The 19,252-nt window shown below is 32.1% G+C and overlaps 2 protein-coding genes across 2 annotated transcripts; both read left to right on the forward strand.

The window, feature by feature from the left end:
• The first annotated feature begins 4,404 nt into the window (after window positions 1-4,404).
• On the forward strand, window positions 4,405-5,922 carry LOC140036710 (uncharacterized). The gene is made up of 3 exons (XM_072079172.1): window positions 4,405-4,565; window positions 4,728-4,825; window positions 5,405-5,922. The coding sequence occupies exons 1-3, from the start codon at window positions 4,511-4,513 to the stop codon at window positions 5,696-5,698; spliced, it is 447 nt and encodes a 148-aa protein (XP_071935273.1). The 5' UTR covers window positions 4,405-4,510; the 3' UTR covers window positions 5,699-5,922.
• Window positions 5,923-16,134: 10,212 nt separating this feature from the next.
• Window positions 16,135-17,652, forward strand: LOC113731108 (uncharacterized). The gene is made up of 3 exons (XM_027256184.2): window positions 16,135-16,295; window positions 16,458-16,555; window positions 17,135-17,652. Exons 1-3 carry the CDS (start codon window positions 16,241-16,243, stop codon window positions 17,426-17,428), a joined length of 447 nt encoding a protein of 148 aa, XP_027111985.1. The 5' UTR covers window positions 16,135-16,240; the 3' UTR covers window positions 17,429-17,652.
• The last annotated feature ends 1,600 nt before the right edge of the window (window positions 17,653-19,252 follow it).

Consider the following 19,252-nt stretch of genomic DNA (forward strand, 5'->3'; position numbering starts at 1 on the left):
CTTCCAAGCTCTTATTTCCTGGATAACGTCCTAAAATTTTCAAGTTCCTCAACAACAATAACGTGGTGCACCAGAATTTTGCACTTGAAAATTAATCAAACAGCAGGGATGAGGATACTTAGATATCTATCTCTTTTGTAGCCAAATGTTATCGTCTCTTGAATTTCCAAGGTTGATTTCTTTTTTTCCTAAGGCATCCTACAATAATAATAAGAATACTTTTTGCAGGCATCCTAAAGCTCTTTCCTCATGAGACGTATTAACAAGTAACCTAATGAGAATAATACGTAAACTTTAGTCATATTACATTAACGACGCATATCATACCATTATATCTTATCAAATCAACAAAGGAATGATTTTGGCACTCAACAAAAATCTTTAAGCATGCACTTCGCTCCCATTTTTTCTCATTAATTAACATGACTTAATAGCCATGCACAATTTTCAATTACAAAAGATTACCCATCTATCTTTAAATTTTGTTGGCGATCATCCTTTTTTTTTTTCCAAATATTTGCAATGTTTTTAAACTCGGACCGGTCAGTGAACCGGGGAGGTGGCCGGTTCGCGGTTCGACCGGTCCGACCGGTCCAACCGGCCGGTTCAAAGGTTCACTGTTTTTTTTTTTTTTTTTTTTTTTAAGTGTTAAGTACTAAGCAGGTTTCATTCTACACTTGAACTTTACCAACATAACTTAATTTAAGTTATGATAATAATAAATTTTCTAAAAGTTATACACAAAACATGGAATGATAAATATAATTAAAATATCATAATTCACCACAAATTTTCATAAATTCATTATAAACATAAATAGATACAATCCAAATGTGCACCAATTATCACAAATAAAAACACAAAAATAAATAAATTAAATATTGAAATTCTTTTACAACCCTTAAAAAAATCCATAAAAGAGTTCAAGTTAAGACAAACTATTTGAATAGCAAACTTTTATCAGTGGCATGATAAGCAACCACACCACCTTCACAATTTCATCAACTTAAGCTGAAAATGTTAAAATTTTATTATAAAAATATAAATCTAATTGCTCAAACTAAAAAAAACTAAAAATTTTTGAAAAACAAATATACAGTTAAACACATAAAAAATTAATTGCTACTAAACATTACTAATTAACATGTTATATTAAATTCAATGATCCTATACCATTAATTATTTTAAATTCAATTATCAATAGCTTCGATTATGTGCCAACTACCATATTTTTGACCAACCCAATGTTATTATTTGTAATTCCTACCCAATTCCTACACGGATGTGCACTACTTTTGCAAAAATTTCATCCTTAATTAATCGAATAAAAATAAAACAAAAATGAGGGAAACATATGAAAATTGAGGGGAAAAAGAAGAAAATGCAAAAAATCAACTAAAGATAATAATATAGAAAAAAACCTTGAAAAGAAAAAAATTAAACTTACAAAAATGTTGGAAAACAAGAAAAGTTGAAATTTTCAACTTGTTTACAATCTGCTAAAGATAATAACCTGATAATAATGGTGAAGACTTGAGAAAATCTTGTTGTGGATATTTGGGTTAAAAATGGTTAATAAGAAAAAATTGAAAAAAAAAATAAGAGAAGAACTTGATGTTTTAATATATTTTTTAGTCAAGTAGAATTCTTAACAAACTTAAGTACAGTCTAGCGGTAAGATTGTCATATTTAAACTTGGAGACCCAGGTTCGAATCTTAGCTACACCATTCTTGACATTTTGTTGAAGAATTTAAAAAACCGCCGGTTCACGGTTCTTAACGGTTCGCACGGTTCGTCCGGTTCGTCCGGGTTTCAACGGTTCTCCATGAACTTCCGGCTTTAACATTAGACCGGACCGTTGACATGGCCGGTTCGCGGTCCAACCGGTCGAACCGGCCGGTCCGGTCCGGTTCTGAAAACATTGAATATTTGTAAGTGTTTCATAAACCACTATGTGTGACATGTATAGTATTTGTACTTGTACTTGTACTCTTTTTTATTTTTTTTTTATCAAGGAACTAAATGGCCAAATGGGGTAATAAATTTCGTAACCACAAAATGAGGGATGTACGATGGAGATGACCCATTTAACAAATGGTTACTAGGAAACCAACAATTATTGCAAGTTCATTTTCATTTATGACATCATGAATTAAAAGGAATCTTTTTGTTCTTGTTGTATTATCAGAAAAGGGGCAGCATCTTATCAAGAGTGTAAGTGATAATCGAGAATTTGCCAAGGAGACCCGGAAAAGTTTAGATTCTCTAGATAGGATATTATTTTCTTTTCGAATTTCATCAATTGACTGATGAGAAAAGAAGCCCCTTCTCCCCTCCTTCCCTCTTCCTTCTCTTTAGAAAAAACTCTCTAATTAAAACTTCTTTCAACTCTTCCATGGCAGAGAAATCAAATTTTTTTTATCTTTCCCATGGGAGGAACTCTCTCTATATATATATTTTTTCATTTGTGTGAATAAAATCTCTCTTAGGATTTCTAGTGAAAGTTTCTTTTCTCCTTAGGGTTGTCTAGCGAGAGTTTTCTTCTCTCCTAAATTTTTTAGTGAGAGTTTTATTCTCTCATAGGGATTCCTATTAAGAGTTTTTGATAATTTTTTCAATTTTCTTTTATTAGATTTGAGTTTTTTCAAATTTTGATTATCAAATATAGAATTTCTTGGATCTATTCGACAGATCTCATTATAATCTTTGGACTTGAAGCAGTTAATTAGTAGATCTAGCGATTAGAAGCACGAACAAATGTCCATGAAGTTACAATTATTTTATCTCATTTTTCAAATTTGGAACTTTATAATGTAATTTCTGCCATTAGTGCAGATTTTAATAAAATTATGATATTTTATAAAAAAAAAATAGGATAACATCCCGCATTTTGACAAGTACGTACTATTATATTCAAGTTAGTAAGGACCCTTAAGGATTAGACACTTATAAGGATTATCCTAGTGTTATATACACTGTAATTTGTAGAGTTATAGACAAAAATAAATATCTAAAATATTATTCTTTATTGTCTGAAAATTCTAAAAAACTGCATGAGTTGGTGAATACACCTAAAATCAAGGAAAAGGGAAAGTGAATAAGTTTGGAAAATTAAAGATTGAGAATTCAGGGGGGAAAAATATGGGATTAGATATACTTATAGACATGAGGCATATATAGTGACGATATTAATTTTGTTGCAGCACATTATGTCACCTGCTATCATTTTTATTTCTTTTTCATCGCCATACATAACATTGATTTTGTGATTCTTGAATACAAATGTATGATGTCTATGTGTAAGTTGGCTTGTAAATATGGTCTATCTAATATGCTTTACTGTTGAGTTTGACAATACAAGAAACCTTTGAACAAATCGTTCTAATCATCCCTGTCTTCCTTACATATTATCTTCGGATTCGACAAATTTTAGAAAAGGGTGTTATTATTTATGTGATCCAATGTTGTGACATTGTTGAAAGTATATATAGAAGTTGCCCTGCAAAGATAATGGTTAGAATTCATAAAATCCTAACAATCTAAAAATTAAATTACAAGTTAAAATCCTATCAAATTTAAATTTAAATTACTAATCAAATAAATTGATATAACTTATCATATAAGATGTTAAAATTAAAATTTAAAAACTAACTAATTTCCAATATTCCCACTCAAGTTGGAGAGCTTACGCTTGTAGCTTCCAAATTGAATACCAAATTTTGAAATGCATGATGACTGATCATTTTGAATCTCTTCAGGTCATCAATTCTTGATATTATTTCAAAATAAGGAGAATTGATTACAGTGAAAAAGTCACACACCCTCAAACGAAAATACTTTGATGGGAATAGAACCCATAATATGATCCATTAATTGAAATGGCATATAACCTATTGAAAATATTGTAAACAGGAATAACTACCTTGCTAAATTAAAAATGAACATCCTCCAACAAAGTGATTAAATGTACACCCTCAAGAAAGACGAGCAAGATTACATCCATAAAAAAGATGGGGAACACCATTAGAAAAAAAGATAACCTTCCTTGACATAAATTGAAAAGAGAAAAATTGCCAAATTAAGATTCCCATGAAAGAAATTGAAAAACCATCAAGGGAGGATAACCATTTTGCTATAGCTTTCCTACACCATAGTCGTTGAGAAAGGTGATGGCTGTATCAAATTATCACTCTTTTTATTCCATTGCAGCATTTATTTCCTCCTTTCTCATGATACTGACGTTATTTACTTTAGAAAAGAATAAAAGAAAGGAAGAAAGCTCTTGCTAATATTCTTTATGAATAATGCCTTTTCCATCAAATACATATTTGTCACTAGATTCCCATTTTCCAAGCAAGGGCATATAGGGCATTTAAGTGTTAAAGTATTGCCTATAAATACAAGGGATGAGGTAAGTTCTTTCTTGTGCAAAACCTAGTTTCGACAACTACAACCAGTTATAAAATTCCATTATCTCCGTTAGTAGCTAGCTAGCTCTCCAAGGGAAAAATGACTGAAGTCATAGCCAACTACAACATCAGCGTGAACGAATTCGCAGCCAACAGTAATCTTCTATTCTCTCAAAATTCGCACATCAGTTTTGTATTTTGAATGCATGTGCATATATTTCTTTCACAAATTCCTTTTTTCTTTGGTTCAATAACAACTGGTAAGTATTTTATTTTCCTGGAATTGAAATGAGTTTTTGTTTCTTGATGGAAATCAGTGGCTGTGGAGGGATTCCAATCAGCTGAAGTGGAAGCTATAATGAAGGCAGTTGGAGAAAACAAGACATGGAACGCAATTGAAGGACTCAGTGACACGGTGAATAATGATCATATTCCTTTAATGAAATTTTTCATTCTTTCTTGGGCGCGTAGTTTTTGACTTGTTTCTGCAATAGTTTTGCGGATTTGAATCAAATCAAAGGCGCCCTTCAACTTGTTCCCGGGTTTTATATGCGTACTAGCATTTGTAAATATATGGTTAACTTGTACGAGTCAGTCCTTAAAAGTTTTTATACCTTAGAATACCCCGAAATACAGCGTATACTTTATGTATTTTGAGATTTGTCTTAGCTAACTAAAAATTTGGTATACAGTTTATATAGGATGGTAGATCTTTTATTTGAAAAGAAAGAAAGGATTTAAATAATTTATCAACTTGCACAGAAACTCTTGGGAAAAGTAAAAGGAGTTGCTATTGAAAGTCTTGAGCACATTTTTGAATTGGTTTAAGCAATTAAAACTTTTTATTCATCTTGTCTACTTTCTTGAATTGCTTGATTAACCTTCTCCCCGAGTAATGTTATTTCTTACTAATTGGTCTGATCAACTTAGTTTTTGGCTACTTTTCTAATGGATTTGGATTAATTCTGGGAACTCAATTATTTGGGGTTTACAGAATGCCAACCTCCGAGGTTTATGTGGTACTACGACTGCACAAAATGTGGACAAGACAGTCCCTCCTGATGTTCAAGAGATGGCAGAATTTGCAGTGGCAGAGTACAACAGGATAGCTGGGACCAAGCTGGTTTTGATAAAAGTGCTTGCCTATGTCAAGCTGGTTGTAGTTTTTGGCACTTTCTACGGGCTTCACATGTTAACTCAGGATGACAAGGGCACATATAAAGATCAAGCACTAACCTTGAAATTGAACAATGGCATGAAGGTACTCCTGTGGTACAAACATAATTAACATTAATCAACAGCTGCTCATGAATTGAGAATGATCAACGTACTTTGCTAAGTACTTTAATTATCTGGTGTCTGTATGTGGTTTGAGTATTATGTGTGTATGTTCAAAAGGATGGATGTACCGCTGAGGCACATCTCCCTAGTACTGTACTGAATCTCGAAGGTGCGCTTGTACCAAGAATGCACCATTACATAAATAAAACCAGCTGTGTGTGTTTGAGTTCATATATTACACTTCGTTCGCCTATTCACTTCCCAACAGTCTAAGAGTAATTGAAAACTCTTGAAACCTGACTACATGTTTTGTGTGAGTATCTGTTTCCTGTACCATACCTTTATTCCTCAAAACCTTGCAGTATGTCAAAACGCCGACTTACACCAAGTCGAATTATGTTGTTGGTTCCTTTGAAATCACAAGCAACGCCCAAAATATGCTAACGTATTGAGACATTCACATGAATGAGAGTTCCTGTGATGTTTGCTTGAAGTTGTAGTCTGGACCGATGTTTGCTTTGATTATCATTTTTATCCCGTCTACTTATATTTGTAGTTAGAAGACAAAGGAACAGACAAGGAAAAAGTACAAGATCGCACAGATGTTCTATTGAGCGCGACTAAAAAGGTCTGCGATAATTTGCTTGCCGCCATTATCATTATTAAGTAAAACTCTACTTATTCGAAAAGATATTGCTTGACAAGTGAACCAAAGTACCAAACTAGATGTTACAAGAGTTAAATTTTTTTTTCCCTGTTTCTATAACAAGCTTTCAATTAGCAAAATAATAAGAATGGGAACTAATACCCAAAGCAAAACCTAACTTACACTGAGTGAAACGGGGAGCTTCCTTTGGTGATGAAGGAAAGCGAAGGAATCAAAAACCAAAAAAAAAGAAAAAGGAAAAGGAAAAAAGAACTTAAAAAGGAAAAAAATGAACATTATTCGGAAATAGTAGGAAAATAACACATCTTCATGACGTTTTTTCCAGGAACAATAAATATGGGGCGAATTACCTGCTCAAAATATTAGACAGGGCAAAGTTAAACTCCTAAAATAAATAGTTCATGGGGGTTTTTGTTTTACGAATTATTTAAAACTCGCAACAGATCTTCTGTCCCACATCCTGCGCCACTTTCTGTCTTACTTTTTATTATATTGCTATTTCTCCTACATAAACATCACGTTTTAATTCTTTTTTGTTTCCTTAAGATCCAATAACTATTAATTGAGTAAAAAATAAATATAGCAGTTTCAAAAAAGCAATATATAATAGAAAATTAAAAAATACAACAGAAAATTCATAAAAAATCTCATTTTTTATGCATTTTGGTTTTTTGAGTTTGTTAAATTTTGTGTAGTACTCAATTAATAGTCATTGGATTTTAAGGAAACAAAAAAGAATTAAAACATGATGTTTATATAGGAGAAATAACAATATAATAAAAAGTGAGACAGAGAGTAGCACAGTGTGTGGGACAGAAGATCCATTGCGAAAAAAACTAGCTGCTGGGTTGTAAATGGACACACCCACATCCATCATCACAGATGTAAATGGATCCACTCACATTCATCGTGGATGCACACATGGCTTAGATTTTCGATTATGTGCTTGTTATATTTCTTGAAGGAATTGATGTACGCTCAATTAATTTAGTGCATAAAATTTAGGGATAATTTCAGAAATCTCCCTTGAGGTTTTAACAATTTCATTTAGCTCCCTTGAGATTTTTAAAATTACACATTTCTCCTTTGTCATTTAAAATGATAATACTACGCTTAAATATTTTAATGAAATTCCCTTGTTTGATATACTTATACTTAGAATGACTTTTAAAATTATTTTTTCATTCTTTTTCCTTCTTATTCCTTTTTATTTTAATTTTTTTGCCAATAAAACTGTAGAACTACCACTATTACCTCTAGTTTTTATTGATACCGAAGTACTATCACTATAATTTGGTGTACATTTGAGTTAGTTAGTTAGTTAGCCTCAATCCATTCCTATTTAAATGACTTGAATAGCCGAACCCCTTAAATTCAGAAAATTAATTAGTTCCTAAAATTTAATAAAAATTTTACCTGGCTTTCCAAAACTACCTTTTATCTTTCATATTTTTAACTACTTTTATGTTTAATGTTACAAACACTGCGTTTGATTTCTTATATTCCCAACTCAAGAAAGTTGAGAATATTAATCAAGGTAAATTTGGAAAAAAGTTCATAAATGATTTCTTAATATAATAAAAGGATAGATAAAAGGAAACACTTGGTTGTGGTCATTTAAATAGGAATGGAGGGAGTAATAAATTTAGATACTAACACAATAATTTTTTAGCACAAATTTTAATATGAAAAATGTGCTGTGTTATTTACACGTTCTTGTGTTGGCGTTTACATTTATTGTTTTAGTTTCCGCCTTTGCTCTGGTAGTATTTACACTGTATTATATAATTGCCGCTGACAATTGTAGAGAATCTTGATCCGAAAGGCATTCTCTTGTGATGGATCCAATAGTTGATGGACGGAAGACTCCGGATCATGGGCCTCTACAATTACCAATGGCAACTTCAAGGTACAGTGTAACGGAATGATCATGGGTCAAGGCATTGTTGCAAGGAAGTGGAACGGAATGATCATGAAAGCGAAGGCAATAGTCAATCAATATAAGGGGAACCAAGTAAAGAAGAAGCTTTAGCAACTAGGAATGCAATGCTGATGGCTGAACAGTTAGATGGACTAAAATTACAATCCATTCGGATAGCAAATCAGTTATTGACCAGATACATAGTGGCCATGAGTATGATAGTACCATTGCAACTATTCTGGAAGATGTGCAGGATTTGACTTCACATTTTGTAAGCTGTAGGTTTGTGTGCATATCTAGATCAGAAAATGAAATTAGCCATGCTCTAGCTCAGTTTGCTGTTCAGCTAGTGAATGATATTGAATGGGAACAAAATTTCCAAAATTGAATGGGAACAAAATTTCCCAGTTTGGCTGATGGATTTAGTGAGGAAGCAAATGAGGTAGTTGCCCCCTTTTTGTAATTAATTCTTGTATTTATCAAGGGTTTATCAAATATATATAACTGTTAACGTTTGTGGAAAAAAAAAACTTCAAGGTACAGTGTAGTCACAGTTACAATAAATGTAAACACTAAAACAAGAGATGTAAATTGCCTCAGAGTTGAAAGGGTATTGGGTGGTAGTATCCCACTTAGCAGCAGGTCCCCCCTATAGGTACATTTGTCCCACATCGGGGTTGGGGTTGGGTTTGGGTTGGGATATAAGTCCCTGGGATTGCCTCAAGAGTTGCCGGCTTTTGAGGTTAATTCTGGGATTAGGTTTATAAAACAACAAAAGTCTGATTCAGGCTGTTGAAAAAAAAACAAGAGATGTAAATACTAACATAACAAGAAGTAAACGCAAAACAAAAATTTTTTCTTATAGAAATTTGTTCATTAAAATTTGTTGTGTTTTTTATATGTCTTGTGCCTTAAAATTTGTTGTGTTTTTTACATGTTTTTACAACAGCATAAAGGTAACAAATAACAACTTCCACTGTTGTTAAGGGACGTACATACAATCACTGTTATCATCATAACATTGAACAACATCATCTTATTAATTTTTTTTTTCCTACTTCCATTCAGCTTTTTTTAATTTACATTCCACAATTTTGTTTCTTCAGACAATTTCTTCAGATTTTCATTCTTCTTCTCCCATTCTTCTACTAGTAGCCTCAAAGTTTCATTCGCTTGCGTCATTTTTTTTTTTTTTTGTTGCTTGCTGTGAATTAGTCTCTTTGAAATGGCATTAGCATACAGTGCTAATTAACTAATTAGTGTCTTTGAAATGGCATGCGAGTAACTAATTAACTATTTTCTTGATCCTCTAAGAATAACAAGTAGTAACATTATCCATAGTCGAGGCAGAGTATATGGCATGTACATATAGTGCTGCTCAAGCATTATGGTTAGGAAGAATGCTTGAATTTCTATGACACAAGCAAATCAATCCTACCAAAATCTATTGCGATAGCAAATCTTTTATTGAATTGTCAAAGAATCCAGTATTTCATGGAAGAAACAAGCACATTGACATCAAGTTTTATTTAATTAGTGAACTAGCTCAAGATCAAGAGATTACCATTGAATATTGCAAGAACAAAGATTAAGTTGAACATGGAACATGGAGCTGTTTCTCAAGTTGAAGAAGATGCTTGGTATGGTGCAATTAAAAATATTGGTTTAAAGAGGCAATGTAGGATATTTAAACTAAGTCCTTTTATTATTTAGTTTGTTTTGTTTAGGAAACTAGTAAATAAGTCCATATATGATTTGTTAGTTACTTTACAGTCCAATTACTATATAAAGACCTTATATCGATATTTCTCGTATTAGAGAATTATCACCTAGCTTTAATTTGCGTCATTTACCATTTATCATTTGTGGCCTCGACTTGTATTTCGTCTTATTTCTGCAGTCGTTCTTTTACAAAAATATAAGAAAGCTTTTATTTCGTGATTATTTTGCTTGTAAATTGATTTGAGAGCTTTGTTCTTATAATTATAAATATTTTGAGGTCCTACAAACATTTAAACATTTAAACCGAAAAAAAATGCACCAGCAAAATAAAAATCAGGTATTCAATTCAATGAGGAAAAACCGAAAACCTGGCAAAATCAATGCTACTTTGGCCATGGCCCATCCTATATTAGAACAGAAGCATTCTAAGTCTGTCATGTTCTACCATTGCGGCAGCATATTGGCTGACAAAATAATTCAATTTAAACCACATAATTAAAGAGCTATGGATAGAAATCCAGTCAATGCCAAACCTTGATCAACAAATTGTAGCTGATACTAATATTTCCCACCTGTCAAACCTGCAACTAAAATGGGAAGCTCTTCTTCAATTTTACAATTCTACATGGACAACCCAATTCAAACAGTGAAACACCATAACACATTAAAAAATACCTATTCAAGAAAATTGCTGAAAAATGGAAAAGAGGAGTAGCTAAACCTGCAAAATCTCATTCTAATATGCTGTGTACTTTACAGTCCAGAAACTATAAGCAAATGAGAAGAATTCAAGCAGCCGGAGTTATGGTAACGGCATAGAAACCAAACTGCTTCACTAATTCCCGTTCTGTCATTCTTTTAGCAAATCATTGATTAAGTTTGTAATAAAATCAGCTTCTACACACAAATGCACAATGGCATAGACTCTCTTTAAGGATTAAACCTGTAATTATAAAAGTTACTAGAAGGCAGATAAAGTCATTTAGCACTAATTACCAAGCATTGAACCGTTAGACATTCTGCTGAATCGATTTAGGAAACCAAACCTTGAATCACTAAATTACCCTTCCATGAGGAGATGGAATTTGTCACCATTTATCCCCAGAAACTGCTTTTAATCTGTGTTTACGCTTTTAAGCTGTAATAAGAGTCGATTGTTTGCATTTCCTTTCTTTTCTTCCCTAAACTAGCTCTCCAAATGTTTATTTCCCTTTTTATTTCTCATTTATTATTATTTTTTAAATCACAACCTAGGACTGGAATATTAGGTTAAATGAAAAAAGTAATTTTTAAGAAAGTTCATAAAAGTCTATTACCATTTCTTCTACTGTTTAAATTTCAAGAGAATTATAGATTTTTATATATTCCTCTGTGTCTAGTAAAACTTGCAATATAGCAAAAAATATTTGCTTAGAAAATAAGTTTTCCGTCCAAAATTTTCCGGTCAAATAAATGTTTATCAAATTCATCTTCTCGCGCTTTACTATCCAACAAGGCCATTATTCTCTTTATCGAAACAAAACACAAGTGGCTTCTTACCCAAAAAAAAAAAATGCAAGTGGTTGTCAATTTTTATGTTTGCTTTCTATCTGGATTTAGCTTTATATCTGGAGTTTACACAGCAGGACGGGACATAGGAGAACTAGAATTTGATTCCAAAATGATTGTCTGTTTCCTAAGTGATTGGCTAGCTTGCATTTTGTCTTATCTAATTAGCATTATAAGCCTATCTTCCAAGCTCTTATTTCCTGGATAACGTCCTAAAATTTTCAAGTTCCTCAACAACAATAACGTGGTGCACCAGAATTTTGCACTTGAAAATTAATCAAACAGCAGGGATGAGGATACTTAGATATCTATCTCTTTTGTAGCCAAATGTTATCGTCTCTTGAATTTCCAAGGTTGATTTCTTTTTTTCCTAAGGCATCCTACAATAATAATAAGAATACTTTTTGCAGGCATCCTAAAGCTCTTTCCTCATGAGACGTATTAACAAGTAACCTAATGAGAATAATACGTAAACTTTAGTCATATTACATTAACGACGCATATCATACCATTATATCTTATCAAATCAACAAAGGAATGATTTTGGCACTCAACAAAAATCTTTAAGCATGCACTTCGCTCCCATTTTTTCTCATTAATTAACATGACTTAATAGCCATGCACAATTTTCAATTACAAAAGATTACCCATCTATCTTTAAATTTTGTTGGCGATCATCCTTTTTTTTTTTCCAAATATTTGCAATGTTTTTAAACTCGGACCGGTCAGTGAACCGGGGAGGTGGCCGGTTCGCGGTTCGACCGGTCCGACCGGTCCAACCGGCCGGTTCAAAGGTTCACTGTTTTTTTTTTTTTTTTTTTTTTAAGTGTTAAGTACTAAGCAGGTTTCATTCTACACTTGAACTTTACCAACATAACTTAATTTAAGTTATGATAATAATAAATTTTCTAAAAGTTATACACAAAACATGGAATGATAAATATAATTAAAATATCATAATTCACCACAAATTTTCATAAATTCATTATAAACATAAATAGATACAATCCAAATGTGCACCAATTATCACAAATAAAAACACAAAAATAAATAAATTAAATATTGAAATTCTTTTACAACCCTTAAAAAAATCCATAAAAGAGTTCAAGTTAAGACAAACTATTTGAATAGCAAACTTTTATCAGTGGCATGATAAGCAACCACACCACCTTCACAATTTCATCAACTTAAGCTGAAAATGTTAAAATTTTATTATAAAAATATAAATCTAATTGCTCAAACTAAAAAAAACTAAAAATTTTTGAAAAACAAATATACAGTTAAACACATAAAAAATTAATTGCTACTAAACATTACTAATTAACATGTTATATTAAATTCAATGATCCTATACCATTAATTATTTTAAATTCAATTATCAATAGCTTCGATTATGTGCCAACTACCATATTTTTGACCAACCCAATGTTATTATTTGTAATTCCTACCCAATTCCTACACGGATGTGCACTACTTTTGCAAAAATTTCATCCTTAATTAATCGAATAAAAATAAAACAAAAATGAGGGAAACATATGAAAATTGAGGGGAAAAAGAAGAAAATGCAAAAAATCAACTAAAGATAATAATATAGAAAAAAACCTTGAAAAGAAAAAAATTAAACTTACAAAAATGTTGGAAAACAAGAAAAGTTGAAATTTTCAACTTGTTTACAATCTGCTAAAGATAATAACCTGATAATAATGGTGAAGACTTGAGAAAATCTTGTTGTGGATATTTGGGTTAAAAATGGTTAATAAGAAAAAATTGAAAAAAAAAATAAGAGAAGAACTTGATGTTTTAATATATTTTTTAGTCAAGTAGAATTCTTAACAAACTTAAGTACAGTCTAGCGGTAAGATTGTCATATTTAAACTTGGAGACCCAGGTTCGAATCTTAGCTACACCATTCTTGACATTTTGTTGAAGAATTTAAAAAACCGCCGGTTCACGGTTCTTAACGGTTCGCACGGTTCGTCCGGTTCGTCCGGGTTTCAACGGTTCTCCATGAACTTCCGGCTTTAACATTAGACCGGACCGTTGACATGGCCGGTTCGCGGTCCAACCGGTCGAACCGGCCGGTCCGGTCCGGTTCTGAAAACATTGAATATTTGTAAGTGTTTCATAAACCACTATGTGTGACATGTATAGTATTTGTACTTGTACTTGTACTCTTTTTTATTTTTTTTTTATCAAGGAACTAAATGGCCAAATGGGGTAATAAATTTCGTAACCACAAAATGAGGGATGTACGATGGAGATGACCCATTTAACAAATGGTTACTAGGAAACCAACAATTATTGCAAGTTCATTTTCATTTATGACATCATGAATTAAAAGGAATCTTTTTGTTCTTGTTGTATTATCAGAAAAGGGGCAGCATCTTATCAAGAGTGTAAGTGATAATCGAGAATTTGCCAAGGAGACCCGGAAAAGTTTAGATTCTCTAGATAGGATATTATTTTCTTTTCGAATTTCATCAATTGACTGATGAGAAAAGAAGCCCCTTCTCCCCTCCTTCCCTCTTCCTTCTCTTTAGAAAAAACTCTCTAATTAAAACTTCTTTCAACTCTTCCATGGCAGAGAAATCAAATTTTTTTTATCTTTCCCATGGGAGGAACTCTCTCTATATATATATTTTTTCATTTGTGTGAATAAAATCTCTCTTAGGATTTCTAGTGAAAGTTTCTTTTCTCCTTAGGGTTGTCTAGCGAGAGTTTTCTTCTCTCCTAAATTTTTTAGTGAGAGTTTTATTCTCTCATAGGGATTCCTATTAAGAGTTTTTGATAATTTTTTCAATTTTCTTTTATTAGATTTGAGTTTTTTCAAATTTTGATTATCAAATATAGAATTTCTTGGATCTATTCGACAGATCTCATTATAATCTTTGGACTTGAAGCAGTTAATTAGTAGATCTAGCGATTAGAAGCACGAACAAATGTCCATGAAGTTACAATTATTTTATCTCATTTTTCAAATTTGGAACTTTATAATGTAATTTCTGCCATTAGTGCAGATTTTAATAAAATTATGATATTTTATAAAAAAAAAATAGGATAACATCCCGCATTTTGACAAGTACGTACTATTATATTCAAGTTAGTAAGGACCCTTAAGGATTAGACACTTATAAGGATTATCCTAGTGTTATATACACTGTAATTTGTAGAGTTATAGACAAAAATAAATATCTAAAATATTATTCTTTATTGTCTGAAAATTCTAAAAAACTGCATGAGTTGGTGAATACACCTAAAATCAAGGAAAAGGGAAAGTGAATAAGTTTGGAAAATTAAAGATTGAGAATTCAGGGGGGAAAAATATGGGATTAGATATACTTATAGACATGAGGCATATATAGTGACGATATTAATTTTGTTGCAGCACATTATGTCACCTGCTATCATTTTTATTTCTTTTTCATCGCCATACATAACATTGATTTTGTGATTCTTGAATACAAATGTATGATGTCTATGTGTAAGTTGGCTTGTAAATATGGTCTATCTAATATGCTTTACTGTTGAGTTTGACAATACAAGAAACCTTTGAACAAATCGTTCTAATCATCCCTGTCTTCCTTACATATTATCTTCGGATTCGACAAATTTTAGAAAAGGGTGTTATTATTTATGTGATCCAATGTTGTGACATTGTTGAAAGTATATATAGAAGTTGCCCTGCAAAGATAATGGTTAGAATTCATAAAATCCTAACAATCTAAAAATTAAATTACAAGTTAAAATCCTATCAAATTTAAATTTAAATTACTAATCAAATAAATTGATATAACTTATCATATAAGATGTTAAAATTAAAATTTAAAAACTAACTAATTTCCAATATTCCCACTCAAGTTGGAGAGCTTACGCTTGTAGCTTCCAAATTGAATACCAAATTTTGAAATGCATGATGACTGATCATTTTGAATCTCTTCAGGTCATCAATTCTTGATATTATTTCAAAATAAGGAGAATTGATTACAGTGAAAAAGTCACACACCCTCAAACGAAAATACTTTGATGGGAATAGAACCCATAATATGATCCATTAATTGAAATGGCATATAACCTATTGAAAATATTGTAAACAGGAATAACTACCTTGCTAAATTAAAAATGAACATCCTCCAACAAAGTGATTAAATGTACACCCTCAAGAAAGACGAGCAAGATTACATCCATAAAAAAGATGGGGAACACCATTAGAAAAAAAGATAACCTTCCTTGACATAAATTGAAAAGAGAAAAATTGCCAAATTAAGATTCCCATGAAAGAAATTGAAAAACCATCAAGGGAGGATAACCATTTTGCTATAGCTTTCCTACACCATAGTCGTTGAGAAAGGTGATGGCTGTATCAAATTATCACTCTTTTTATTCCATTGCAGCATTTATTTCCTCCTTTCTCATGATACTGACGTTATTTACTTTAGAAAAGAATAAAAGAAAGGAAGAAAGCTCTTGCTAATATTCTTTATGAATAATGCCTTTTCCATCAAATACATATTTGTCACTAGATTCCCATTTTCCAAGCAAGGGCATATAGGGCATTTAAGTGTTAAAGTATTGCCTATAAATACAAGGGATGAGGTAAGTTCTTTCTTGTGCAAAACCTAGTTTCGACAACTACAACCAGTTATAAAATTCCATTATCTCCGTTAGTAGCTAGCTAGCTCTCCAAGGGAAAAATGACTGAAGTCATAGCCAACTACAACATCAGCGTGAACGAATTCGCAGCCAACAGTAATCTTCTATTCTCTCAAAATTCGCACATCAGTTTTGTATTTTGAATGCATGTGCATATATTTCTTTCACAAATTCCTTTTTTCTTTGGTTCAATAACAACTGGTAAGTATTTTATTTTCCTGGAATTGAAATGAGTTTTTGTTTCTTGATGGAAATCAGTGGCTGTGGAGGGATTCCAATCAGCTGAAGTGGAAGCTATAATGAAGGCAGTTGGAGAAAACAAGACATGGAACGCAATTGAAGGACTCAGTGACACGGTGAATAATGATCATATTCCTTTAATGAAATTTTTCATTCTTTCTTGGGCGCGTAGTTTTTGACTTGTTTCTGCAATAGTTTTGCGGATTTGAATCAAATCAAAGGCGCCCTTCAACTTGTTCCCGGGTTTTATATGCGTACTAGCATTTGTAAATATATGGTTAACTTGTACGAGTCAGTCCTTAAAAGTTTTTATACCTTAGAATACCCCGAAATACAGCGTATACTTTATGTATTTTGAGATTTGTCTTAGCTAACTAAAAATTTGGTATACAGTTTATATAGGATGGTAGATCTTTTATTTGAAAAGAAAGAAAGGATTTAAATAATTTATCAACTTGCACAGAAACTCTTGGGAAAAGTAAAAGGAGTTGCTATTGAAAGTCTTGAGCACATTTTTGAATTGGTTTAAGCAATTAAAACTTTTTATTCATCTTGTCTACTTTCTTGAATTGCTTGATTAACCTTCTCCCCGAGTAATGTTATTTCTTACTAATTGGTCTGATCAACTTAGTTTTTGGCTACTTTTCTAATGGATTTGGATTAATTCTGGGAACTCAATTATTTGGGGTTTACAGAATGCCAACCTCCGAGGTTTATGTGGTACTACGACTGCACAAAATGTGGACAAGACAGTCCCTCCTGATGTTCAAGAGATGGCAGAATTTGCAGTGGCAGAGTACAACAGGATAGCTGGGACCAAGCTGGTTTTGATAAAAGTGCTTGCCTATGTCAAGCTGGTTGTAGTTTTTGGCACTTTCTACGGGCTTCACATGTTAACTCAGGATGACAAGGGCACATATAAAGATCAAGCACTAACCTTGAAATTGAACAATGGCATGAAGGTACTCCTGTGGTACAAACATAATTAACATTAATCAACAGCTGCTCATGAATTGAGAATGATCAACGTACTTTGCTAAGTACTTTAATTATCTGGTGTCTGTATGTGGTTTGAGTATTATGTGTGTATGTTCAAAAGGATGGATGTACCGCTGAGGCACATCTCCCTAGTACTGTACTGAATCTCGAAGGTGCGCTTGTACCAAGAATGCACCATTACATAAATAAAACCAGCTGTGTGTGTTTGAGTTCATATATTACACTTCGTTCGCCTATTCACTTCCCAACAGTCTAAGAGTAATTGAAAACTCTTGAAACCTGACTACATGTTTTGTGTGAGTATCTGTTTCCTGTACCATACCTTTATTCCTCAAAACCTTGCAGTATGTCAAAACGCCGACTTACACCAAGTCGAATTATGTTGTTGGTTCCTTTGAAATCACAAGCAACGCCCAAAATATGCTAACGTATTGAGACATTCACATGAATGAGAGTTCCTGTGATGTTTGCTTGAAGTTGTAGTCTGGACCGATGTTTGCTTTGATTATCATTTTTATCCCGTCTACTTATATTTGTAGTTAGAAGACAAAGGAACAGACAAGGAAAAAGTACAAGATCGCACAGATGTTCTATTGAGCGCGACTAAAAAGGTCTGCGATAATTTGCTTGCCGCCATTATCATTATTAAGTAAAACTCTACTTATTCGAAAAGATATTGCTTGACAAGTGAACCAAAGTACCAAACTAGATGTTACAAGAGTTAAATTTTTTTTTCCCTGTTTCTATAACAAGCTTTCAATTAGCAAAATAATAAGAATGGGAACTAATACCCAAAGCAAAACCTAACTTACACTGAGTGAAACGGGGAGCTTCCTTTGGTGATGAAGGAAAGCGAAGGAATCAAAAACCAAAAAAAAAGAAAAAGGAAAAGGAAAAAAGAACTTAAAAAGGAAAAAAATGAACATTATTCGGAAATAGTAGGAAAATAACACATCTTCATGACGTTTTTTCCAGGAACAATAAATATGGGGCGAATTACCTGCTCAAAATATTAGACAGGGCAAAGTTAAACTCCTAAAATAAATAGTTCATGGGGGTTTTTGTTTTACGAATTATTTAAAACTCGCAACAGATCTTCTGTCCCACATCCTGCGCCACTTTCTGTCTTACTTTTTATTATATTGCTATTTCTCCTACATAAACATCACGTTTTAATTCTTTTTTGTTTCCTTAAGATCCAATAACTATTAATTGAGTAAAAAATAAATATAGCAGTTTCAAAAAAGCAATATATAATAGAAAATTAAAAAATACAACAGAAAATTCATAAAAAATCTCATTTTTTATGCATTTTGGTTTTTTGAGTTTGTTAAATTTTGTGTAGTACTCAATTAATAGTCATTGGATTTTAAGGAAACAAAAAAGAATTAAAACATGATGTTTATATAGGAGAAATAACAATATAATAAAAAGTGAGACAGAGAGTAGCACAGTGTGTGGGACAGAAGATCCATTGCGAAAAAAACTAGCTGCTGGGTTGTAAATGGACACACCCACATCCATCATCACAGATGTAAATGGATCCACTCACATTCATCGTGGATGCACACATGGCTTAGATTTTCGATTATGTGCTTGTTATATTTCTTGAAGGAATTGATGTACGCTCAATTAATTTAGTGCATAAAATTTAGGGATAATTTCAGAAATCTCCCTTGAGGTTTTAACAATTTCATTTAGCTCCCTTGAGATTTTTAAAATTACACATTTCTCCTTTGTCATTTAAAATGATAATACTACGCTTAAATATTTTAATGAAATTCCCTTGTTTGATATACTTATACTTAGAATGA

Source organism: Coffea arabica, chromosome 2e (genome assembly GCF_036785885.1).
Source record: "Coffea arabica cultivar ET-39 chromosome 2e, Coffea Arabica ET-39 HiFi, whole genome shotgun sequence".
In the NCBI taxonomy this organism is placed as follows: domain Eukaryota; kingdom Viridiplantae; phylum Streptophyta; class Magnoliopsida; order Gentianales; family Rubiaceae; genus Coffea; species Coffea arabica.